Here is a 26,576-nt window from a genome sequence, read left to right on the forward strand (position 1 = left end):
ATGTGTGCTAGTAAGGGTGGTACTAGTAAGAGTAAAAATACTAAAAGTTCAAGAGGTGGTGTTGGTTCTTCTAGTAACTGCTTTACACATATTTCTGAAAGTTCACCTCAAAATTTAAATATAGATTATGAGCAACTTAAAGAAGATTATGGTATAGATGATAATTTAGATGATATTGAGTCACCTGATAATCGTGAAACACCACCACCTACACCTGGTACTCTTATTCAAAATATTAGGGGTGGTGGTCGTGGTAATATAGGTAGGCACTCTCTCCCTATTAAGAAGAATCGAAGATTAAGAAGTAAGTGCTGGCAATTTTTTGAAAGACTAGAAGAAGATAAAAATTATGTAAGATGTATTATATGTCAGGAAGTTTATAAACATGAAACATGAGGTAAGCAAGGGGGCAGGTCAACTTCGTAGGCACGTGATAGATACCCACCCTATTGTATGGGGTGATGATGAATAATTTGGCCAGCAAAAATTTAACCCGGGTATTGGTGGTTTAATGGGTAAATACGATATATTGAAAGATCGGGAAGAATTAACTAAAATGATTGTTTTATGTTGTTTACCTTTTAGCTGTGCTGCTTCACCTTATCTTGTTACTTATATTCAAAGATTTTATAACCCTTTATTTAAAGGTATTCCTATAAGTACTTATATAGCTGATATCTTTAGGCTTTTCGGACAATGTCAAACATATATATGTAATTTGTTCATTGATCGTCTTGTAGTGTTTCTCTTACTTCTTATATTGGTCATACTGTCAATGAAAATAATTATTTGATTGTTACATGCCATTGGATAGATTATAATTTTTTTTATGCACAAACGTATTATTGCTTTTAAATATGATTAAGATCAAAGTCATACTGGTGTAATATGACTTTGATCTTAATGGATAATATTAAGATTGTAAAAGATAGCAACTTCATGGATAATATTACTTATAATGCTTCTAACAACAATGCTGTTATTTCACTATTAAAATTGTATTACACCCAGCACTTCCTAAAATATTTCATGTGAGGTGTGCATGTCATATTTATAATTTAATTGTTAAGAGTGGCCTTGAATTATTTAGAAATGCGATCATTTTAGTTAGAAGAGTTGTTGGTGTAATTCAAGGAAATAATAGAAGTGCTAGATTAAATGCATTTAAGGATAAATGTGATAACATTATGAAATAAGACCAAGACTCATACATGAAGAAATAGTTACTAGGTGAAATTATACTTATTTATTGTTAAGATGTTGTTATAAATATAGAATGCATATAACTAAAATTGCTAATTCTCATTGTACCGATCCTAAATATTGGTTAACATCTAGTACTTGGAATGTCATTGAAGATGTTATAATTTTTTTACAAAAATTTTACGTAGCTACACTTGAGTTTTCTCGAGCTTATTATCCTACTGTTGCAAATGGTTTAGTACATATAGCTGAAATTTCTCGTTTACTCCATAATTTCAAGAAGAAAGAAGAATATAATTCTGTTGTTGAATCTACGCTAGATAAATTTAAAATATATTTCTATCATATTCCCCATATTTACCTAGTTGGTGTTATTTTAAACCCTTCTATCAAAATGGCTACTTGTCGCCAATTCATCACTGCTTTATAGGCTTATATGGATATTAGATGTAACGACCAGGCCAGTCGTCTCATGAGTTACCGCTCCGTTTCCCCCATTTCTGCTTCTTATTGCTTTATTTATCGGTACTATGTGTGATCGGGTTGGTTGGCTCGGGTTCGGAGAGGTTTTGGTAAGATTTGAGACACTTATTCTCTTTTGAGGAAGCTTAAGTTGAAAAAGTCAACCGGATGTTGACTTATGTGTTAGAGGGATCGGATGTGAGTTCCAATGGTTCGGATAGCTTCGGGAGGTGATTTGGGACTTAGGAGCGTGACCGGAATGTGTTTTGGAGGTCCGAAGTAGATTTAGGCTTGAATTGGCGAAATTGGAATTTTGGCGTTTTCCGGTTGTTATGTGAGATTTTGATATAGGGGTCGGAATAGAATTTCGGGAGTTGCAGTAGTTCCGCGTTGTGTCATTTGGGATGTGTGTGCAAAATTTCAGGTCATTCGGACGTGGTTTGGTAGACTTTTTGATCAAAAGCGTAATTTAAAAGATTTTGGAATTTTTAGGCTTGAATCCGATGCGAATTTGGTATTTTGATGTTGTTTTGAGAGTTCCGAAGAATGAAAAAAGTTTGAATGGTGTTATGGGATATGTTGGCATGTTTGTTGAGGTCCCAAGGGCCTCGGTTGAGTTTCGAATGATAAATCGGACCATTTCATGTTATGAAAGATTGCAGAAAACTGATGTTGGGTGTTGTAGAGAAGTGGCCTTCGCGTTCGCGAGTAGGCCCTCGCGTTCGGGAAGGGTTAGCAGGTGAGGCTGAAGATTTGGCCTTCGCGTTCGCGAGGGAGGTCCCGAGTTCGCGAAGGGATGGGCCGTTGAGCATCGCGTTCGCGAGAAGGGGAGTCGTGTTCGCGAAGGATTGGAGTCTGGAAGCATCGCGTTCGCGAGGGGTCAGACGCGTTCGCGATGAAGGAATTTTGGTCAAAGTCAGTTTGTGCTTCGCGAACGCGAGGCGTTGACCACGTTCACGAAGAAGGTTTTTAATGCCTGGGCAGAATGTTTAAATAGCCATTGTCCGCGATTTTAGGGCTAACTTTCACCATTTTTGGGCGATTTTGGAGCTTTTTGAAGAGGAATGAAGAGGGATTAAAGGGGGAACACTTGGAGGTAAGATTTATGGACTTTATACTCGATTCTTATGTGAATCCCACCTAAATAATCATGGAAATTAAGCCTAGTATCGAAGAACTAGGGCTTGTAATTGGAGACCTAGGATTTAGAATTTGAGGGGTCGTTTGTGGTTGGATTTTGGTACTTTTGATATGTATGAACTCGTGGGGAGATAAGGAATCTATTGATGTAAATTTTATTGGAATCCGAGACGTGGGCCCGGGGGTCGGGTTTGGCTAATTTCAGGATTTATGTTGTAAATTGATTATTTTCGCATGGGCTCCGTTCCCTTAGCATATTTTGACGTCGTGATTTTGATTTTGGTTAGATTTAACACGAGTTGAGGCCGATTCGAGAGGCAAGGGCATCGCGGGCTAGAGATTTGGACCGGATAGAGGTGAGTAATGATTTTAAATGTTGTCCCGATGGTATGAAACCCCAAATTTACACATCGTTGTGTTGTATTGAGGTGACACACATTCTAGACGACGAGCGTGGGGTAGTGCACCATTGGGGATTATGACTTAGTCCGATCCGGATGACCGTTTTACTGCGTATTTGATTGAAAACTATTTGTTATCATCATGTTTTGGGCTGAATGCCATATTTGGGCCTCGTGCCAACTATTTGAACCCTTAGGGAATTTTTACTGATATTTCCTCACTGTACTGTTTTGACTTTATACTTGAACTCAATCATGCTATATTCTACTATTTTCATAACTCAGCCATGTTTACTCTGTTTAATACATTAAATGATAATTTGGGTTGAGCATTATGTTTTACTATTGCTCGAGTGGCTTATGAGATTCTGACTGAGTAAGGCCGAGGGCCTGTGTTGTGAGGATACACTGATTATGAATATGAGGCCGAGGGCCTGAGATTGTACGCCACGAGGTGGCTTGTTGATTATGAGGCCGAGGGCCTGAGATTGTACACCACGAGATGGCTTGATATTGCGCTTGGGCCGTAAGCTGACCCTCTAGGAGTCTGCACACCCCCAGTGAGTGCGGGTACCCATTGTGATATGAGATATAGCCCGAGGGGCTAGTATTGTTCCATGTGTTGCCCGATGGGCTGATTTTGTTGGTATTGTGCCCGAGGGGCGGTTTTTTATGTGTTTATCTTTTCTAGTTGCCTGTCATTTACTTTCTTAACTATTAAAAATGCATTCTAAACAAGCTTAAACTGAACTAAAGTGATTTTACATATTTTCACTGTTTCATTGCTCTTACTGGCTTTTACTGCTTCTTTATAGCCTGTTGATGTGCTTTGCGTGATTTCTTATTGCTCGGTCTGCATTTATTATTATTACTCACTGAGTTGGAGTACTCACTTTACTCCCTGCACCACGTGTGCAGATTCAGGCGCTTCAGGTCTTGCTTGCGAGGGTTGAGAGCTTCCGATAGACTTCAGAGATTCACTAGGTAGCTGTCCGGCGTTCGCAGCCCAGTGCTTCTCCCTCTATCTTATTTTCTCCTATTTTAGTTATGTAGTAGTGTAGACTCTTTCAGACTTGTAGTTTTTGTGATAGATGTTCATGATTGGTAACACCCCGATGTCGGGCTATGTCTATTCCGCGACTGTACTGTTTCACCTTATTTTGGGTTTATTATTATATTAAAGACTTAATTTGTATTATTATAACTGCTTAAAATGAGTTTGGGAGTGTGTCGGCTGGCCTTGTCTTCACGAGAGGCGCCATCACGACCAGGTCTGAAAATCCTGATATTGATACTTGCATTTATGATCTACACAAACATTTACACGCTTTATATAATTATTATGCTAACATAGTTGATGATTTTCTGTTATAGATGCAAATGCAAATATTCGTTTAAGTCCAGTTTCTATATCTGCATCTGGTGTTATGGAGGATAATGATGGTGTTAAAAATTATTTAATTTGGTCTACATTAGCAGAGCATCAACAACCTAGTAGGAGGAATATTGATGAATTTCAATTATATTTGCAAAAGGTAACAGAGCCCCGCACAAAGAAATTTCTACCGCTAGCTTGGTGAAGGACCAACTCAAATCAATTTCATATTATTTCGGCCATGGCTCTAGATGTGATATCAAACATCAACTAAATTTTGGAACTATAAGATAAAAGGATGACCCACTTTTGTAATGAAATACTTAACTGGTATGATTTGAGATGCTCGAGAATCTCATATGGCATGGAATCCACCTCGCCATCATTTTCAACAACCATAGATAAAAGCAAACATAATTGAACTTTTCTTGTAAAATGAAAAAAAAAGACTCTACCGTCACCATAATATATTCATCGTCTTTAGACCAATAGGAGAATCCATCTACACTGGTATGAACACGTAATTTTTGCTTGACGTACTGCTCCTAAAAAAGTCAAAAATAGTTTAATTACTTTTGTAGAATTTTAGAATTTTTTATTTTTATTTGTTTGGCGTTTATTTGTACTTTTAGCATATTTTAGTAGCATTTCAAATCACGAAAAAAGATAAAAAAAAATATTTTCTCTTTTGCTTTTTGCATTCTTAGATTTTTACTTGCATTATTAATATTTAGGGGTCGTTTGGTAGGGTGTATAAGAATAATGCTAAATAAGGTGTATTTAGTAATGCATGGGTTAGTAATGCAAGCATAAGTTATACAAAGATTATTTCTTATGCATTGTTTGGTGTGGTGTATTAAAAATTAAAATTCGTTGCATACTTTTTAAGAAATTAATTATTTACAAAAATGCCCTCTATATTCTTTAACTTTAAGGGACTTTAAGGATAATTTTATCTTTAACCATGCTAATGCATGCATTAATAGCCTTTGTATTGCTAATGCCATAGTTTTCTATGCATTAGCTATACATAGGATAATACCAAATAAGGTGTATAACTAATGCTTGTATTAGTTATACATAAGTTGAAAAAGTATACCAAACAAGGTATTACTAGTACACAAAGTTAATGTATGCATTATTTTCTCTAACACACTCTACCAAACGACCTCTTAGATTGCATGATTAATTGCATTATTAAATACAAAAATACATTAGTTTGTTTTACATTTTAGTTTTAATTAATGAGTTAATTAAGTAATAATTGATTAAGTAGGAAAATAGATAATTAGGTTAATTTTGCAAAGTTAGTTTTAATTAGAATTAGATTGGTGAATTTAGAAAATATTAAGACAAGAAAAAGAAAGGCTGTTAGTTGGGTCTTATATTGAAATTGGGCCGAAGCAATTTTGAGTAGCCCATTTGTGTTTAAAAATAGCACGGACTAGTCAACTTTCGAATTGGTCACTCAAAAATAGCCATCGTTTGCAAAGTCATGAAAAATAGCCACTATTTTGCTGCAACACGGAAAGTTCCAGCATAATATACTGGAGATCGGTGCACTTGTGTATGAACTTCCAGCATATTATGCTGGAACTCCAACACGCGAAAAGTTCCAGTATAATATGCTCCAATCTCCAATATATTATGCTGGACCGGTGGTGCTCCAATCTCCAGTATATTATGCTGGACCGGTATATTATGCTGGACTATTTTTTCGAATTTTGAATAGCGTTTTCGTTCAGGTTTATCTTTACATAAAAAGTGACTAATTTCGATTACTTTTAAAACTATGACTATTTTTGAATGACCAATTGTAAACCTGGCTATTTTTGAATTTCTCCCCATTTGTGTCGCACCGGCCCAAATATTTTAGCCCAGACCGTTAATTCCTAACCCTAACAGACACTCAGTGTAATAAAAAGACGGAAGATAGAGAGCCAGCACGCTTTTGATGGACACACACGAAATTTGGAAGCTCTCTCGGCATTCTCATTGATTCTTAGGGCAGAAGCTTCATTCTCTTAACAGACTCTCAATTCACCCACACAAAAACGGCTGAAATTAAAAAAAAAAATCCTCCTCTGAAATCTAAAAAAAAAAAAAGGAAGAAAACTAAAATAGCAGAGACCTGGAGAAATTTTCATTGAAGAAAGGAAAGCAAATTTGTGTTTGAATCTCGCTTGGAAGTGAAGTGTTTTATCTTCAATTTCTGGGCTTTCTAAGAGCTGTTTGGAGCTGAAATTAGCTGTCACTGCACTCCAACTATAGCTTTGAAAATTTGTTGCAATGGACGAAGCTGCAACAATAACTTGCCGACAAAGCAAATAAAAGTAGAAAGAAGAAATCACTTCATATTGTCCTTATGCAAAACTATTTAAAAGATTTCAAATTTTTGGTATGATCCTGAACTTAATTCAAACTTTTGGTAGGAACTTGAACTACTTTTAGGCATCGACGATGGATATATGTATAAATTTCAAAATAGAATTCATTTACCATTGTTGGTAGTAGGGACAATTACTGTGCTATCACTAGACAAGAGATAAAAGAAATTTGATAAAAACCAAGAGAAGGAAACAAACCTGATAATGCTATTGCGAATTGCTGATAATTGAATTCTGCCTTCATCAATTACATGATAATTCCGAATTCTTATTTAGAATACAAAGTTTTCTATTATTCTAATAAACTCATATCTAGAACGAGTATGATTAGGAATTCATATTGAGCACTTAATAATTTTACATTTTGTTATATATATATATATATATACTAGTTTCTACAAATGTGCGTTGCACGTTAATACCATGTTAATTATTGCAAACTTATACAGAAGAATAATGATTGTTGTAAAACTTAAATGGGCGTTATTATTTTAATAATTTTTTGAATCAAAAGACATGTTGCAAAGCATTAGAAAGAATAGTTAGGTAGTAACCTAAAGAAAATTTGCATATTAACCAACCACTAAATTATAAAAGTTTTTGTTCTTAAAATCGTTGCAAAATTCCAAATTTTTAGATACTTCTCCATAATTTTAAAACAAAAACACAAACAAAAAATATTGTTAGAAGAATTACCAATAAAAAATTACAAACATATTTCGAGCATTGTGGGATTTACCAATAATTATCTTCTATGAGACACTTTTTAGTAGGTCCTAGGCCTTAGTAATTAAATAAAAAAGGATTCTTCCTTCCTAATACTTCAAAAAGGATTCCATCAATAATCCACATATCAAAGGAACACGTATGCGTTTGTTTCATCTATATACACGTACACGTATACGCTACTTCTATTCAAATTGAAACATATTATGATGGTGTTTGGCTAAGCTTATAAGCTGGTCAAACTGGCTTATAAGCACTTTTTGGCTTATCTACGCGTTTGGTAAAATTAAAAGTGCTCATAAGTTAAGTGCTTATAAGCCAAAATAAGCCAAAAGCCATAAGTTGGTCTCCCCCAACTTATCAAATTTCAGCTTATAAGCACTTTACGTTTGACCAAAATATTTACTATTCTATCCCTAAAATACTTCTTTTTAAAACAAAACTCTTCGTATATCCAGTTCTTCAGCTGCTTATTATTAATTTTAGCACTTTTATCCAAACACGTAACTGCTTATTTTTTAAATCAGCTTCAGCACTTAAAAGTGCTTTTCAGCACCTAATGCTTATCAGCTACTCTAAATCAGCTAAGCCAAACGGGCTCTTAGTAAAGAGTTTTCTTTGCAAACACAAAACATATGTAAAATGTGAAAGAGTCGTTCAACATTTCATATTGGTTTTTATTTTATTTTATAGTTCTATAGATTAATATATAGATTATGTATAAGCACCAAAATGCAGAATTTTTAAGTTTTAATTTGCATAATTAATTCACGGTAGCCCAGAACTCTCAGATGGATCCATTGATTCTTGCCTTCCTTCCCTTTACATGAAAATTATCAAAAGGAGACGTGCTTATATTGAGGAGAAGTCCTAGAGTACTCACTTGGAAAACTATTCTTCCAAAGTATTAATTAGAATTAACTAACTTGATGATTAATTTTAGTTAATCTTAAAGTCCTAAAATGTTAGGTAAAAATAAGATTCATAATGCTACGATTTTATCTATTATGGGTTTAGCGATAAGAAACTATCAATTTTTTTAATTGAATGCATGCATAATTCTATAAAAATGTTATACCGGTATCTCTAAGTTCTTTTTTTTTTTTTTTTTGGTCCTAAACTTTGTGGGTGAACATTTATCCAATAACTATAATTTTTAACCAACTTGTCTATGATCAAAATCACATAGAGTTCCTAATGAGTAATATTAATCAACTATGGCGTAAAGAAGTAGGAGCTCAAGTAAGAGGAACAAACGAATTGCACTCATATTTCTTTTGTAATCCTAAACATGTTGTTGCATATTAATGTCGGTGATTTAATTGATCCAACAAGAAACTAAATTTATATTTCAAAACATATTTTTGTCCAATTCTAATTAAAGAAAACATGAACTAACTAATGTACGCAATCTCAAAAAGTGCCATCGAATGGTTGGCAATTAAGAAATCTGCCAGTTTATTACAACCACATATCCTCAAATAAAAGCAACACATGAATATAAATTACCTATATTCCATATTATTAGTGGTAACGATTTTAAAGTATGTAATCTAGTTTTAGTAACAATAGGTCTTCAGATAGTCGATCCCTATCAATTAGTAATTTAGTACCATAGTGGGATATTAGAAAAGAGGTCCGAGGAAGGATGATATATGGGAACAGTTTCAGCCACAAGTGTTTCATCATTTTAAATTAGCGTGAAAATCAGATTGAACGTCAACTCTCTTCCTCTCTGCTATTTATTTTTAATTCACCAAACATCTATTGTTTACTAAATATGATGGTAAATTCTAAGAAACTTTCACTACGATAGAATAGAAAAGAAACATCAGAAATTTTACATGCACCTTTTACCAAACCTTGAGTATTATTCGACTTTTTTAGTCACCTGACAGCAGAGTCATCATTGACAATTTTGCGAATAAGAAAATAAAAATATCAAGAAGGAAAGACATACTTTATTACATAAATTACCTGTAGAAGAATGATATTTCATATATATGTGCGAGGCAACATAATCCTATATATAATGTGTAGTATTATGTCCTAAAACTAATAGGATTACAAGGCTAATGTCTAGAATTCCGATTATGTCCTTTTATTGTGAGTTATTATGCTTAATATTAAAAGGTTATTTTTGTAAACCAACATTTTATTCATGCTTTTATAATAATATATATATATATATATATATATATATATNTATATATATATATATATATATATATATATATATATATATATATATATATATTTCACTGTTACTCAATAGATTTGCAATTAACACAATTTAAAAATTGAGTCTTTTAATCATTAATGATTTGAAAATGAAGACTTTCGTCCTATAACTCAAAAAATAAATTAGTTACAATGTAGATGTTCTAAGATAAAGTGTATTCTTGATTTTTCCTTTAGATCAAATTCTTGACACTCCTAAGTCACTGTAATGTGCGCATTACAACCCGTAAATATTTGCTCGAAAGTTATTCAAAGCTTATAAGAAACCTCACTTCATTGCTCCTTTAAACAGTAACAAGCTCCGAACGCCAGACCTCTTTTTATGAACAGAGCCACCGGCGGTACCTGTATTGCAGCAAAGGCAACACTTTTAGAAGTTATACAACGGCAAGAATGAAGAATAAGGATGAAGCTATACTTGCAAATACAAAGAGTGTAACTCCACAAATCATACACATACCTGAAAAGCCACCCTTTTTGCCTCTAGGGGTGTGTATTTGATTTATCGATTTGATTTTGACCCTTATCGATAATTACTTATCGATTATCGATTTGTACATATGCTTATCGTTATCGTTTCAATAAGGTTTCGATTTTTTCGATTTCGATTTATCGATTTTGGGGGCTTATCGATTCGGTTATCGATTACACCAATAAGAAAATTTGCGGGATTCCACGGAAAGTATATCGCTATAAACGCGCCTAACTAATATGGACAAAAAGAAGCTAAAATAAGACGAACACCATTTATAATATAAAAATTGTGTCAACAAGCACATGCAACAAAACTAAAGTAAGGGATCAAATGTATGCCACCAACACTCCAACGGTATAAAAAACAAAACAAAACAAAACACATCATCACGGCTAATTCTGTTTTCCATTAATTTGAACTTCATTCCTTGATCTTTAAATATGATCATTCCTTAAATGTGGTAGAGGAAATAATAGGGTAAGGGACTTAGGGTAAAGGAAAGGGTATACATTAGGGAAAATAATATTGTATAGCCGCTTTCAAAATAGTAGCGGAATATATATACATTCTGTATGTTATATTAATCTACACAAATAGGTAATTACTCATTTAACAAGTGTCTACAGTCTAGGGGTGTGCATTCAATTTATCGATTCGCTTTTGACCCTTATCGATAATTACTTATCGATTATCGATTTGTACATATGCTTATCGTTATCGTTTCAATAAGGTTTCGATTTTTTCGATTTCGATAACAAATAATCGATTCGATTTATCGATAAACCGATTCGAATGCACACCCCTATTTGCCTCACCTCCAACCCACTGGTTTTTTCACATTCTTCGATTTCTTTTTTTTTTTTTTTTCTTATAGCAAATTGTAATGCTCCCATTTTCTTAATGCTTTAATTTTAATCCCTCTTTTTTTCTTCTTAAAGTAGAAGTTTATGCTGCTGTGATTGAACCTAAAGATGCCAATACTCTAGTCAGGTTTGAATTTCATGTCCTCCCTTTTATTTGGTTAATTGATTTTTAGAGTCCTCAGAGAAAGCTTGCATTTTACTTTAATCAGGAAGTTTAATCAAATTGCACCATTGGAAAATTTACGGCATGTGAAGCGCGTGCAAAAGAAGTGCATTGATGGAGGTAATTTACTATCTCATCCTGAGCTTACTTACTGTTTATAGGCTGCTTATCGCTAAAACTCTCCTCTATTATGCATCTTATGTATTGTATTGTACCGTTCCCATGGTTGAATTTATCAAACTTATATCCTTTCCGACAATTAGCTAAATGAGAGATATGTATTAGAGAAGTCCATTAAAGATATTATGCCTATATTGCTTGCTAATGGGTTTGCATTGTTATTATTGAAAGAAGCGTAATAAACTTTTGTATCTGTGTTTGGTTTTTCAAATACTAAATTTTTATGCCAGTATAGATGGCTTCTCCTGTTAGCCTAAAGACGGTGAATATATTGTGGTGACGTTAGTGTCTTTTTGTTTTTCATTTTACAGGAAAACTTCAATTATGTTTGCTTTTATATATGGCTGTTGAAAATGATGGCAAGGTGGATGCCATGCCATATGAGATTCTCGAGCTTGTCAAATCATACCAGTTGAGTACTTTCATTGCAAAAGTAGGTCATCCTTTTATCTTATAGTTCCAAAATTTAGTTGATGATTGATATAAGTAGTTACGTAACACCTTTGTCCTCTGTCGACCTGAACAATGATTACATGATACTCGAGCGATGACGAGAAAGCCTAGATATTACGTAGTTAGACTGCATTTCTCTAGTGAAACCAATGTGCTTAAGTGAACTAAAAACGTAGTCATTCTTATATTCCTGTGGCATGTCAAATTTGCTAGTTTGCCTCTGTAATTCTAGAAAAAGATGAATATTTAGCGCTAGCTCCGTTTCTGTATGTGACCCACTTTAATCTTCAAGTTCCAATATGTTCATGTTTTTTTGATATCTGACTTCCTAATTGAAAATGAACCCATGTGTTTGTGATTTAACACGATATAATCGTTTTACGGAAGTAAGATATAGAGATTCACATAACTAGGAAATTAAAATGCGGGAGATTGATGAAAGTTAAAAATTGTTTCCAAATATTGGCAAATTCTTAGAAATTGTGGTAAAATAGGCAATCTTTGTCTAGAAAGCAAGTGGCGTGGCATAGAATGAGGACAATGTGGAATTGAGTCATCAAGCTCCATTAGTCTAATGTTTTCAAACAGGTAGTTGTTCTGAAGTTCTCTTTCAATCTGTTTTTCAAGTTCTTGAAATTTCTAATATCAATATTGGTATGGATTAGTCATGTGGAAATTTAGTTTCCTGTAAACAGGAAGACTTCATTTTTTACTGATGGATAAATTTATCTGATATTTTGCAAAACTCTTCAAGATGTTGCTTTATTCATATCTTTTGTAGTGACGAGAGTGGGTCTAAAGTGTTCATAGTTACAACAAAGGTAAGAAATACTCTAGATTCTTCGCTTATATAATGTGTAAGCTCTACTTTTATGTTGGTGTTTTCGTTGTTCCAATTTATTTATTGCTTGTTATCATTTATCTTAAATGTATTATGTTCCTTTAGCTGCAAAAACTCTATATTTCTGCAATTAAATCAGCTTTTTGCAGGTATGCAAATATGCTGCAACATCAAAAGAAGAATGGGATGAACAGTGCAAGCTCTGGCCTACTTCCTATCATCCGCCAACCTAGTAAGTGTGGAAAGAAAAAAGGGGAAAATTCTGCCCATGTGTGCATCTCCTAGGGCAGTAGGGCTAGCTTAATTTGCAACTGACCTGACCTGACCTGACGATTTTTCTTTTTCCCCCAATTACAGCAACATCGGTGGTATAACTGGATTTACTGAAGAGGAGTCACAATCAGTTTTCAGCTTCATGAGACATGCCATTGATTTGGCAACATCTTGTGTTGGTCAGGTAACTATTTACCATTTTCTCCAGTTGTCCGGGAAGTCTGTCTTATTATACTTGTTCCAACATTTTTCCTATACAAATGTTGGTGTCTATTTCTCGTATATCCAAGAAAAAGCCAAATAAATTCATGTTCCTTTTTTTTGGATTAAATCAGTGCCTTTAATCCCAATTAGTGTTTTCCAATTGATTAAAAGAAATCATATTTTAGAGCTATTTAGCAGCTATTACTTAATTAAAGCGATTATCTTCCTTATTAAAAAATGCAATCATCTTAATTTTACCAATAAAAAAGTGATTATATTAATCAAATTACTAATGATCACTTTTTTAGACAACCAGAAATAGTTTCAATAGTTCAAGGCAAATAGACCATGTGGTTTATATTTCTAATTTCCTTATGCATTCTTGATTCTACCGTTCTACCAGCTACTTCATTTAGAAAAAAATTACAAGCATAAATGAATTGAAGCAGTGGCAATGTTTATATCTTTTTTTTGATGAAATAAGAGAATTGCATTAAAGGCATCAAGAAGATGCAAGAAGTACAAAAGAGAGATACATAAAGACATAGTCAGCTCTACAGACAAAAACTAGGCTAAAGCTAAGGAGCTGACGAAGTCCAAAAGATTAATAGGACAATTTACCGGAGCTAAGTTCTGCCAACTATATAACCATAAAAGAAATCTAGCCTTAAGTGCGTATGTTGGAGTTGATATCCCATCAAAACATCTGCGATTCCTTTCTGTCCAAACACACCACAAAATACAAGAAGGGATCATCTGCCAGACTTTACTGATGGAGTTATCAACTTTCCATGAAGACCAGCTTTCATACGCATCCTTAATGTTCTGAGGCATGACCCAGCTTAAACCAAAGATGGCAAAGAACATGCACCAGATATCTGTTGCAACCGGGCAGTGAAGAAAGAGATGCCTGTTGGATTCTGGCTGCTGCAAACACATATAACATCTGTTGGCCAATTGAAAACTTCTTCTACTGAGATTGTCCTGGGTTAGGCATGCTTCATTTAGGGCTATCCAACTGAAACAGGAGATTTTTGTTGGTAGCTTGGTCTTCCAGATGTATTTCCAAGGCCATCTATCAATTATTTCGTTGGTGGAGCAAAAGTGAGTGTAGCCTGCTTTCACAGTGTAAAGACCATCCTTGGAACTTCCCCACCTTATGCTGTCAAAAGTATTTTCCTTGACTGAGAGGCCTTCCAATTTTGCCAGCAGACTTGGAAGTTGTGGAAGCTCCCAGTCCTGCATATCCCTCCTGAAAAGAATGTGCCAACAATTGTCTTGCCAATTTTGAAAAATCGTGGAATCTCGGTTCTGAGCTATCCGATAGAGGCTAGGGAACTCAAACATCAGGATGGATCCTTCAAACCATTTATCCTTCCAGAACTTTATGTGATTGCCATTGCCCAATCTAAAATAGAAGTTCAGGGAAAATTCACTCCAGAGCTTCCTAATGTTCTTCCATGGACCGACCCCATATGGACTTCTGGACAGCTTAGTACACCAATGATTCTCGGACCCATGCTTGGCCCTGACCACCTCTTTCCATAGTGAATTCTCCTCTTGATTGTATCTCCATAGCCATTTCATCAGCATGCATTTGTTGTGGATGGAAAGACCTCTGATGCCTAGGCCACCCAAGTACTTTGGCATGGTGACCTTTGACCACTTGGCTAGATGAAATTTATGAGCTTTGCTACCTCCTTCCCATAGAAATGTTCTCCTGATCTTGTCAAGCTGCTTTACAATTTTGTTGGGGATTGGTATGAGGGACATCAGGTATGTTGGGATGCTATCTAGCACACTGTTGATAAGTGTCTGCCTTCCCCCCATTGAAAGATACTGTCTTTGCCAAGAAGCTAGTTTCTTTTCAAATTTCTCAACTACTCCAGTCCACACCTCAGTTGAGTTATGTTTTGCTCCAAGAGGTAGACCAAGGTATGTAGTAGGTAGTGTAGCATTACCACAACATAGAATTCCAGCTAGTTCCTCCAAATTGTTGACTTCATTTACAGGGTAGATAGTGCTTTTTGCCATGTTAATGTGCAAACCTGAAATAGCTTCAAATAGATTCAAAGTTAGGTTAAGGTATAGAACTTGGGATCTTTCAGCCCCACATAAGATCAGAGTATCATCTGCATAAAGCAAATGAGATACTGAGAGAGATGATCCAGAGTTAAGCCCCACTTGAAAGCCACTGATCCATTGGAGCTGCTTTGCTTTGTCCAACATCTTGCTAAGGCCCTCCATGGCCAGAATAAAAAGGAAAGGAGAGAGAGGGTCCCCCTGTCTAAGTCCCTTCTGAGGTGAAAAGAATCCCACTGGCCCTCTATTGACAAGTATTGAGAATTTTACTGTGGTAATGCAAAACTTCATCCATTTAATCCACCTGTCACCAAAACCCATCTTCCTAAGCACATTTAGAAGATATGCCCAATTCACCTTATCAAAGGCCTTTTCTACATCTAGCTTGCATAAAATACCAGGATTTCCATTCTTCAATTGCCAGTCTAATACCTCATTTGCAATGAGGACTGCATCAGTGATTTGTCTGCCTTTTATAAAGGCATTTTGATGACCGGAAACCAGACCACCGACCACTTTCTTGAGCCTTTCTGCAAGTAGTTTAGCTGCTATTTTGTAAACACTACAAATCAGACTGATTGGTCGATAGTCCTTTAGTTCAATGGCTCCCTTCTTTTTGGGAACTAAGGCTATAAAAGAGGCATTGCAAGACTTCACCATGTGACAGTTATGATGAAAGAAATTCAGGGCAGCCATCACCTCTTCCTTAATAATCAACCATGCTTTTTGAAAAAATGCCATTGTGTAACCATCTGGCCCTGGAGCCTTATCTGGAGAGCATGCTTTAATGGTGGAAAGGACCTCCTCCTCCTCAAAAGGAATTTCCAACCATGCTTTGTCTCCTTCTGATATTCTTTCCAGATCATCAAGACTAGCTGTGGGTCTCCATTGTTCAGACTCAGTGTATAATTGTTGGTAAAAATCCAGAATTTCTCCTTTTATCTGCTCCTTATCTTCAATAATCTCGGAATCAACCATAAGTCTGTCAATGCAATTATTTCTTCTATGGGAGTTTGCAATTCGTTGAAAGTATTTGGTGTTCCTATCTCCTTCTTTGAGCCATAGGCACCTGGACTTCTGTCTCCATGAAATCTACTCAGCTTTTGCTATCTGCTCCAATTCTAATTTTAAAGCAAACATTTTGCTTTTTTCCTGTACAGTTTGAACCCTATTCTCCGTGACCTGTTCCAACACTAAAAGTTCATCTAAAACTTTGCTCTTTCTTGACTCAACCTTGCCAAAGACTTCCTTATTCCAGTAGGAAATGTCTTTCTTCAATAGTCTCAATTTCTGGATTAGAATATAGTCTGGACTCCCTTGTATGGTATAGCTATTCCACCATTCTTCAATATTCTCCATGAACCCATCAACTTTTAACCACATGTTCTCAAATTTGAAGTAAGATGGATTCACCTCCCAGTCCCCACTCTCCAGAAGTAAAGGTTTATGATCAGAAAAAACCCTTGGAAGGGCAATCTGTTTCACATCCTTAAAGCATTCATTCCACTCTGGGGATATAAGAAATCTATCTATTCTAGATGCCTGATAAAAGTGTTCTCCCCTAGACCATGTGTAGAAGGCACCTTGGAGAGGTAAATCAATAATTCCCAGGTCTTGAATTACATCAGAGAAACCCCTCATTGCTCTGGATCTTCTAATGCAGTTGTGTCTTTCATTCTCATATCTGCAAACATTAAAATCTCCCCCTATCACCCAATTCTCATTCCAGATACCCCTGACTGCAGCCAATTCATTCCACATGTCCTCTCTTTCCTCATTGGTGTGAGGACCATAAATCCCCGTAAAGCACCATCTGAACTCTTCTTGTGTGCTCTCTAATATGCTTGAAATAGAAAAAGTCCCTTGGTGTACCTCCAAACAATTCCAGTGTCTTCTATCCCATAGGATAATGATGCCCCCCCTGGTACCACATGACTTAAGCTCTGCCCAATCAACCCACTTATTACCCCAAATCTGTCTGGAGAGATTAACAGACCAATCCTCTATTTTTGTTTCTTGCACACAAAGAATATCGATCTTCCACTTGCGAACCAATGAGCTAAGAGTACCCCTTTTACTGTTATCATTCAACCCATTCACATTCTAGCTTAAAATTTTGAGCTTCATTCAGAAAAAGCCTTGTAGTGCCTCCCCCCATCTCTTTTGTTCACCCTTTCATAATTGATCCCACATTTCAACTTTTTAATTTCGGCTTCCCCCTTCTTCTTACTAGGTTTTTTATCGGAACTTGATAAGTTTTTGTGTTTTAGCTGAATCTGCCTTCTTTCCTCCATTCTTAAGATGATGTCAAACAGCTCGTGTTCAAATCCTGCAACATTCACCCCAAAAGCCTTGCATGCCTTCACCATTACCAGCTTTGTCCATCTTGATGTATCTATCACTGCCGGTTCGAGAATCGTTGTTGAACTCGACCCCTTCTCATGCCATGGGAGCAGTAGAGGAAGTGAAGAAGAGGAGAAATCAGATTCATAATCATGTACCTGTAGTGGTTGTGACATGCGATTTGGTTGGTGAAGCATGATTCTGAAATTTGTTGGAGGGTCTACCTCGTCGTCAGCGTCTGAGCTCAAATTGGGGTCTCCTATAGCAGTTTGAAGAGCAGCGGGGATAAGAAAGCTACGGGGATGTTCTGGAATAATCTCTGAGTTTAATATCCATTGGGCTTGCAAAAAACCCTTTTGCTTTCCAATAAGTTTTGGGCTGACTCCTCATTAAATGCCCTTTCTTCTTATTTGGGCCTCTTTCATCATAATATCTTTCTGTCTGCTGGCCCAAAAATTTTAAAGGGCCCCCAAATTTTTTACCCTGTTTTACAGCCCCTTTATTTGAAATTAAAGTAGCCACGTGACCTCCCACATGCTGGTTACAGGATGGGATTGGAGTAGGTTTTTGTTGGCTCGAGGGCCCTGACCCATCAGTCATCTCAACAACGTCTTTTCCCTTTGCCGCCGAAATAGAATTTTCACCGGAGCCGGAGTTCAAAATATTGCCAGATTTCTTCAGTTTGACATGAACATCTGGTATTATCGAAATTTCATAGGTCCATTCACCCACCGGTAATTCTAGTATACGAGGAAGATCGTTGGCAGTGTTTTTGACACATATTCGGGCCCAGAGCAGATGACTTCTTCCCTTTGTATCTTCATCAATGGCTATAAATCCACCACAAAGGTCGCCGATGATGGTGAAAAAATCTTGAGACCATGCGTGAAGTGGAATCCCAAAAGCTTTTACCCAAGTATGCTCTTCTTTTCTGATAGCCACGTCCAAACCCGACAGTGGAGACCACCAATCGAGAGAGAGGTGTCTACCGTTCCAGAACCAGTCGCCGGCTTTAATGCGAAGCGCCTCTTGCTTCGAGGGAAAATCAAATAGGAACATATTGTGATTTATCTGGGTAACTTTGAGACCTGCCGTGACTTTCCACCTGTTTATAAACCACTTCTGAATCACTTCAGGATTGGCGCTTATATTAAAGCTATCATTGAAAACACCAACAAGACACTTTGAGAGGAATTGAGCATTAACACATTCTGATGAGGGACATGCTTCGATATTCTGTTGAGCTGCATTCTGAACTTCACCAGATGGCCATTGAATGATTTTTGCTGCTTGCATATAAGATTTTGCCTGCTGACATGCAAGATTGAACCTTGAATCTGAGAAATTTCCCAGAAAACGAAGTATTTTATTAGCAATATCACCCCATCCCTTATTTTAATCATTTTCAGGAATAATAATAGCGTCCCTTTTAACCCCGAGCCAGGCTTCAATCCTTAAAAATCTGCCATGAATGTTGTAGTTCTGGAACACTCTGTATGAGTATGCTTGAATTTTCCTCCCCCATTTTCTACAGAGATTCCCTTTCCCCTTAAGACGCCTGAATCATGGCATCGCAGACCCATTGCAGATTTTCCCCATCAATAGTAAGTCTACTAGTGAATCCCCTCCTGCGCTCCGTGAAAGAAAACCACCTATCATAACCTTTGCCAATGTCGATCAGTTCAAAAGATTTCTCGCTAGATATAAAGAAAAGATTACCAGCCATGTCAACAAAGTAAAGGAAAAATGATCGGAAAGATAATCATTTTGAAATCTGAAAATGAGAATGATGAATGCTTTGTTTGACAACTAGGAAAGTGAATAGAAGAACAAAGTCTTGAGTATCCCGAAAGGCTCCGAATGTTTAGGAACTAGAACACAATCTGGAACTAGGAAAGGGAAGAGAAAGTGAGAGATGATTATAAAGTTTTCTTTACCCTTGTTTGATTTAGCTGTAGAAAGAGGGACGGAAGAGGAGAGATCAAGTTTTTCTTTGCACCACTAGTTATCCTCTCTTTCTCTTTTTATTTTCCATCTTGCTGTTCTCCCTTCTCTTCTGCAAATTTTACATAGTTTTGTATACGTCGTACGAAGCTTTTCATGAAGATTTACTAATTACTCAATCATGTTTATATTTGTGATACTAGGCTTCAATAAGATGTATTTGGTCTGCTGGGCTAGAAGTTGTTCGCCTCTTGAGTTGCTTTTATATTATTGTGCTCCTAGTTAAATAACAGAAATAGACTTACTGAACTTGCTGTAGGAGGGATTTTGGCCTTGTGTAGAGTGTAGATGAAGGCATTACCCTACTTATCTTACATTCAATGCTTTTAGGTTTTGAATGTTTGAGAAGAAGTGTTTCATGTAACATGAATCCTTGCTCTCGTGCGCCTACGGTCATTTCCCTCTTTTGCTTGAGGGAGTTTCCCCGCTGAGGGGAAGTTATACCATCCCGTCAAACTTATGTTTGTGAGACTGCCTCAGGAGGATGATTTCGAACTGGCAGGGCTATTTAGGTAGTGCCATTTTTCAAGAGGCGTAAGACCCATGAGACGGAAGAATGACGGTTTGGCCAGTTGGATATGGGTAAATTAACTAGAGGATATGGTAAACATATGGCTTTCTTAGGAGGAAGGTATGATGAGTGCCGAAGTAAAGTAGATCGTGCACTAGTCCGAGAGAAATCAGGTGCTTCAAGGACAGGAAATGCATAAGGTTGGGTCCAAGTTACTCTTAGATACACCCGATTTGCAAATTAAGACAGTTGTCTAAAGTTGGTCGATGAATCAATATTGCAAATGAAGTGTTTGTTATTCAGAGAATGCATGCCCTTATCTAACACAAGCTAAAAGAAAATCTTTTCATATACTTTGGGAGAAATGTGAAAGTTCTAGTTTTTCTTGACATAAGCATGCATCTATCCTTAAGGTTATAAAAAAAGCATGCAGTTATCCTTCCAAGTTTCGATGTACTGTATGACTTTGCAGGTGATAGTTATTAATATGTGGTTAACCTTTCTACCTCTGTAATATTTTAGTTTTCACCCAGCCTTAGGCTGATGGTTTCTAATTGTATGGATGATGTCTGATTGTGGCAGTGTATGTTTTTGCCATTTTTCTATTATTCGGTCCCTAATAACTGTGAAGACTATGTTTATATTGTTTCCAGTCATTTAGAAAGGAAGTATGCTCTTGTAAACATGTCTCATATGTGCAGTATTTACTTTTCCTTGAACTTTCTCTGCAGGTGGTCAATGCTGCTGTTATTGTAGATCCTTCAACTAAGCAGGTGATTGCAAGTGCTTGTGACCGGGTAATATTCTCAGCAAGTCCTGCAAATGAGGTCAGCAAGGAAAGTAGCTGCTCTGACTATCCCGAAGACCTCGATTCCTCTAACTTGGAAAACCAACAAACATCACTTTTGGACAGCTCAATTGGTGAATTTGAACGTTTAATTAGTAATGTTGCTTGTCTACAACCTTGGCGATGGGCTGTGCAATCGTTAAGTCCAAACTCTGGTTGCTGGCATCCTTTGCGTCATGCCGCTATTGTAGCTATCGAGCATTCTTCTACCAGGGATAGACAAATCTTTCCTGATTACAAACTTAATGGGGAGGACTCTATCAAGGAGGATTGCACACTATCTCCTTCGGAAAAACAGAAAGTAAGTCCAACATATTTAAGCGACATGCTGTCCTTAGTCTTTGTTATATCACTTTGTTATGATCTTCAATTGATTCCAGCTCTGTTTGCTAAATTCTCCCTTCCTTCTACAGGAAGAAATACTGCTCTTGCGGCGCTTAGGGCCCTGCTAACAGTTTTTGTCGACTGTTGTTTCTTGAGAATTTTACAACTCAAATAATTTCAAGAGTGATGATATCAAATATTTTTTCCAAGTGATGATATTGCTCACGTTATATTTACTTTTGACACTATCATGACGCGATAGAAATGAAATGAACTTGATTTTTCAAAAAGAAAAAAAGCTTTTATCATATTGTCTCTTTAGCTATTATGCTAGAAAAATGATTTCTATTCATCCTTTGTCACCAATAATTTCCTTTTTTTCATTTCGAAAACATATAATTTTCTCTCTCTTGAATCACACATGTCAACTTTTTGATGAACAATATATCATAATATGCCTTTTCAGATCACAGACTCGGACTTCCAAAGTAATGACCATAGTTCTCAATCAGTCAGACCTTATCTATGCACTGGATGTGACATTTACCTGGCTTGGGAGCCATGTGCAATGTAAGTTCATATGATTTAACTGCTGTTTTACTAGTTTTTTTTCTTGCCTAGCTTCAATTGGGTAGTTCCACCCATCAAAGGTCTGTGCTTGTTGAATTCTTCGGTGAACTGTTGGTTGGTGATAGCTTTGGTTAAATTCTTTATTGAGATAGTATGCCAGTCATTCCAAAAGATTATAGAGGTGCCAGACAGAGAATTAAGGACAAACACGTGGCTCACTCAGGTAGGGGGGGGGGGGAGGTAGGGGGTGGGCAGAAAATCTGAACCGAACCGATTTATTTGGTATAACGGTACGGTCCTCGGTATTAAGATTTCGATAATTTCGGTATATACCGAAATACAAAATTATTTAAGTAGTTTATGTGCTTTCTACACTGCCCTGTCCTTAGCCCAGCCCAAAATTTTAATATTGTATTTCTAGCCCAATAAGACAACCCAATTCCCTTACTCTCTTAGCCCAATATCTTAGTCTCTTACTCCCCATTAGAAATTTAGAATTAGGTATTTCAAAGAAAGAAGCAAAGAACAAAGTCACAGCGACTTCACGACCTCGGTGCCGACGACTCTCAAGTGTGACTGCTTGTTTCCTCATTTTTGACCTTCATTCTTCAATCGTCAACTCTTTAACTTGTTCACAACTTCTTCATTCTTTAATATTCAATTTTGTATTTTGTAACCAATAGCTTCTTTTTGGGTACTGTAAAGTATAAACCCAATACTTTAGTTAAAAAAATAAAATATAAAAAATGCTGATGCGATCTGCAAAAATAATAATGAAAAAAAGTCTTTTCTTACCAATCCGTTAATCTGCTGCTGTTGGGTTAAGAAAAAAAGTCTTTCTTAAAATGAAAATGCTGATGCAATCTGCAAAAATACAAGTACATATTTGTAGATATTTAACTGATATCAACTTCACTATCCTGTTGTCTTGCTGTATTAGGTGTGCAATGGCTCTTGTCCATCAAAGAGTTAGACGGATATCTTTTTCCTTCCTAAATTCCAATGCTGGTGCACTAGGAAGTGTTCACAGATTGCAAGGGGATAGGAGCTTGAATCACCATTATGCTGTTTTCAGGGTTGTTTTATCTGAGGAGTTGTTCAAGAATAAAGTCGTAAATGCAAAAACTGCTGGGTGTGGTTGAAGCAAACACTAATCAGCTTTTGAAGAGGTTAGGTCTTTGAGACTTAGTTAAGTCGGATAATAGTTAATGTGGATACTTCTCCTTGGTACATGTACATTTGGTCTTCTTTTTGACGTATCTACATTATATTAAAAGTAGGAAGGCCTTAATTGAAAAGTTGAATTACATAATTGTCCTTCTAATTAATTTAAATATTCTACTTAAAAAAATTATTAAATAAAATAACTAAATTCATTTGAAGAGGTGCAACCTTTTATAGTATAAGTATTAGTTACTAATGTTCAAATGTTGCTGCTTTTACCCCTAAAGTGAAAAGTCAAATTACCCTTCTAAATAATTAAAACCCTACTTATCAAAAAATAAGAAATAAAAAAATCTAAACATGTACAAGAGCCCAACCAACGCTTCATGCTTCATGAATAGTCACAACTCACAACCATTAATTGTGAGGGAAAAAATACCTTCTCATGGCAGAGAAAAGCATATCATCTTGTCCCTGTTTTAATACGCATCCGCTCTTCTACAAACAACTTCTACAGTGACTCTGGCTCAATGTTTTTGAATTATTGTTATTTGAGTGAAGATCCAAAAATCAATTCATGTGTCATACCTTAACTTTGTATTTTTCTTGTGCAAATATTATATATCATATGGATTTGCTTGTAAGAGTTTTACTTGAAAGGTCGTGCAGTTGTTAGGATCAGTATAAACGTCTCCCAATTAGCCAGCCGTCATATCTCTCATTAACAGTCACAACCTTTGAGAGAAACGTAATTCCTGCAACCAATTCTAAATTAACCAGCACTTTTATAATTCAAAAAATTGATATGGTTATTAAAGTTGTGCCTTGAGTATTTATAAATGTATTCTTTTCATTCAATCCTCATATTATCTTTTCAACCATGCATGGCAATACAAGTGTCTAGACTTTTTCGTGCTTGTGTTCTCACATAATCTTTTTCTGGTTGTAGGTGTCAAGAGGCATCGCAATTATGATATTGTCAATATTTTGTCATGTGTTCGGGTAATTCATTTCCTCTAATACTCTGTATATGATCTAATGATAATGGCAGTTTGTTTTAGATTTTGTCAAGAAAAACTAAGAATCAGTAGAGGGTTTAGTTCAATTCCTTATATCGTCAACTAAGAATCAGTAGAGGGTTTAGTTCAATTCCTCATATCGTCGATTTGCTTGAGGTGGTTGATATCCATTCCGATATGAATATGTCCGGGAAAATTGATATGATTTGCTTATGTGGCTAGAAAAATGACAAAAGAAAAGTGAATGATCCCTCCACTTGTCATAATATTGAAAATGCATGTATACCATGCTTCTTTCTTCTTCCGCACTTCCACACCGAGTAATCGTGATCTGGAGAGGGAAGAGTTGAGTTCTAAAAGTTCAACTATAGATACTCTCCCATTAGGTTACTCAATTAGATACTTCATGCTCTCAGTAGTTGCATCTTCTTCTTGTCATGATATAATGACCAGCTTCTTCTACTAGGTCATAGCTTGTAACCATTTAGATCTTAAGCCAAAAGGGCCAGTTCTGGATCACAGAAAATTTCAGTTAAAGAGTTTTATGTTTAGTTCTTGTACTTCTATGAATAAATGAATTTTATCCCCGATTTTCTTTTCAACCAGTATCATTCATTGCTGTGTTGAACTTGAAAATTCCTTATTACTTATCAAAAATGTTTTAAATTTTTGTCCTTCGCCGTAAAGTTCATGTTTTCAAATGTCAATTCCATTGGTTTGTTGTTCTTCCCATTTTTTGAACAAGCCGGGATCGACACTCGATCACTAAACATGACCGAGCGAACCATCTCTGCTTATCAAATCTATTATAACTCGAAACTTTATATGCAACAAGGCAATACTCTAACCAAATACTTTTGTTTAATTTAAGCATTTAAATAAATCAAATCCAAAACTTTATTCATAGTAACCAATGAAATACTACTAAGTTATTATAAAAAAACATCTAAATCTTAACCCAACGACTATGTCTATGAAGCCTCTACTGATAAACTGACGCACTGCTCAGGACATGAGATTTCCTGGACAGTTATCTAAGTAAACAAAGAAATAACTAAATAAAGATGACGCTAAGGAATACTCCACGAACAAAAGCGGAGCTCACCAATAGCACTAGAAGAGAAGGAAGTCCTAACTCGTAGCCTGCTCGCCTGCAAGTCCGGTTCCTACGTTGTACCGCAGACCAACGTAGGTTCCCAAAAGAGAACGTCAGTACCATCCATTGTACTCAGTGAGTCTCAACAACAGGGGGCGAAACTTTAATAACATATACATTATGAGCAAAGGTTCTAAATGCATGTAAAACTTAAAGCTTATAACAACAATTCTAAATAATTGCATAATAGCAGTTTATGAATATTCTAAAAGAAATTCTTTTCTTTTTCTTTCTTATAAAAAAAATACTTCACTTTATGCTTTGGGAGTTCCAATTATCCTGACTTAATTCTGTCTCAGTCACCGTGTGATCGGCATGGGTTCGATCCCAACCTGATCGAATAGGCCCAATCCACGAGGTGCGACTCGCTTCATGGTTCTCAGCGCTCATGTATCATACCTTAGCATGGCTAAGTAAATTCTCAGCAACGAGACCCTCGGCTCGCGTGCTCCCTACTTTGGCACAAGTAGTTTCAGCAAGTCAACGCCTTGGTCAGGACCCTCGGCCTGGACGATGACCCCTTCTCAGAATAAAGGATACTCCCAAAAATCTTTTCTTTCTAAAACTTCTTCTTGTGACCTTTCTAGTCTAAATCTTTTCTTTATAGAACATCATGTACATGCTCATATTGGTGTCCTTAAATGTAAAGCATGGCACAAGAATGAAATAAACATATAAAAATATTTCTAAAGATTCTTTCTTCATAAATTTTCAACATGAAAATAGCATATAAGAATAACTCTAAAAATCTGAAATTTATGCACATATATCCAAATAATCATCTAAACTTTAGCTAGAAAATAATTCTAAGCTAATAGGTACTTACTACTCCAATTAAGTATATATTAACTCTTTTATGCAATTCATCAAGCACCTTGTGTGCGTGCTTTTGTGAGTTAAACCACTTTAGTAAAGGGTTATATCATCTCACCTCAAACTTCTCGAGCCAATACGTAGACTCCAGTCCAATTTATACCCGTCAAACAATTGATTCTACAACAACCAGTGCATTTTAATTAATTTTAAAGTACTACACCTAAATATAAAATTTATTGTTGATATGGAGGAAGAAGGGAATTAACTATTCCATTCTTACCTATTACCACTACAGGATAATCGACAATAGGGAAATTTACTTACCTGAGTTCAAGAATTAGTGATTGGTAAAG

General features: G+C 36.0%; 1 protein-coding gene across 1 annotated transcript; it reads left to right on the plus strand.

The window, feature by feature from the left end:
- On the plus strand, positions 1-24,805 carry LOC109210565. The gene is made up of 14 exons (XM_019373994.1): positions 1-304; positions 2,351-2,533; positions 4,581-4,741; positions 10,266-10,417; positions 11,219-11,238; positions 11,349-11,400; positions 11,483-11,556; positions 11,928-12,049; positions 13,060-13,142; positions 13,268-13,367; positions 21,059-21,475; positions 21,965-22,068; positions 23,009-23,237; positions 24,182-24,805. The coding sequence occupies exons 1-13, from the start codon at positions 1-3 to the stop codon at positions 23,208-23,210; spliced, it is 1,974 nt and encodes a 657-aa protein (XP_019229539.1). The 3' UTR covers positions 23,211-23,237; positions 24,182-24,805.
- The last annotated feature ends 1,771 nt before the right edge of the window (positions 24,806-26,576 follow it).

This window comes from Nicotiana attenuata, unplaced genomic scaffold (genome assembly GCF_001879085.1).
Source record: "Nicotiana attenuata strain UT unplaced genomic scaffold, NIATTr2, whole genome shotgun sequence".
In the NCBI taxonomy this organism is placed as follows: domain Eukaryota; kingdom Viridiplantae; phylum Streptophyta; class Magnoliopsida; order Solanales; family Solanaceae; genus Nicotiana; species Nicotiana attenuata.

What these genes read in the sequence shown, in the direction of transcription:
- LOC109210565 (XM_019373994.1), top strand. Translation starts at nt 1, where the DNA reads ATGTGTGCTAGTAAGGGTGGTACTAGTAAGAGTAAAAATACTAAAAGT. An exon ending in AAAGAAGTGCATTGATGGAG is followed by an intron (nt 11,557 to 11,927) that starts GTAATTTACTAT and finishes TTCATTTTACAG; the next exon opens with GAAAACTTCAATTATGTTTG. An exon ending in CAACATCTTGTGTTGGTCAG is followed by an intron (nt 13,368 to 21,058) that starts GTAACTATTTAC and finishes CTTTCTCTGCAG; the next exon opens with GTGGTCAATGCTGCTGTTAT.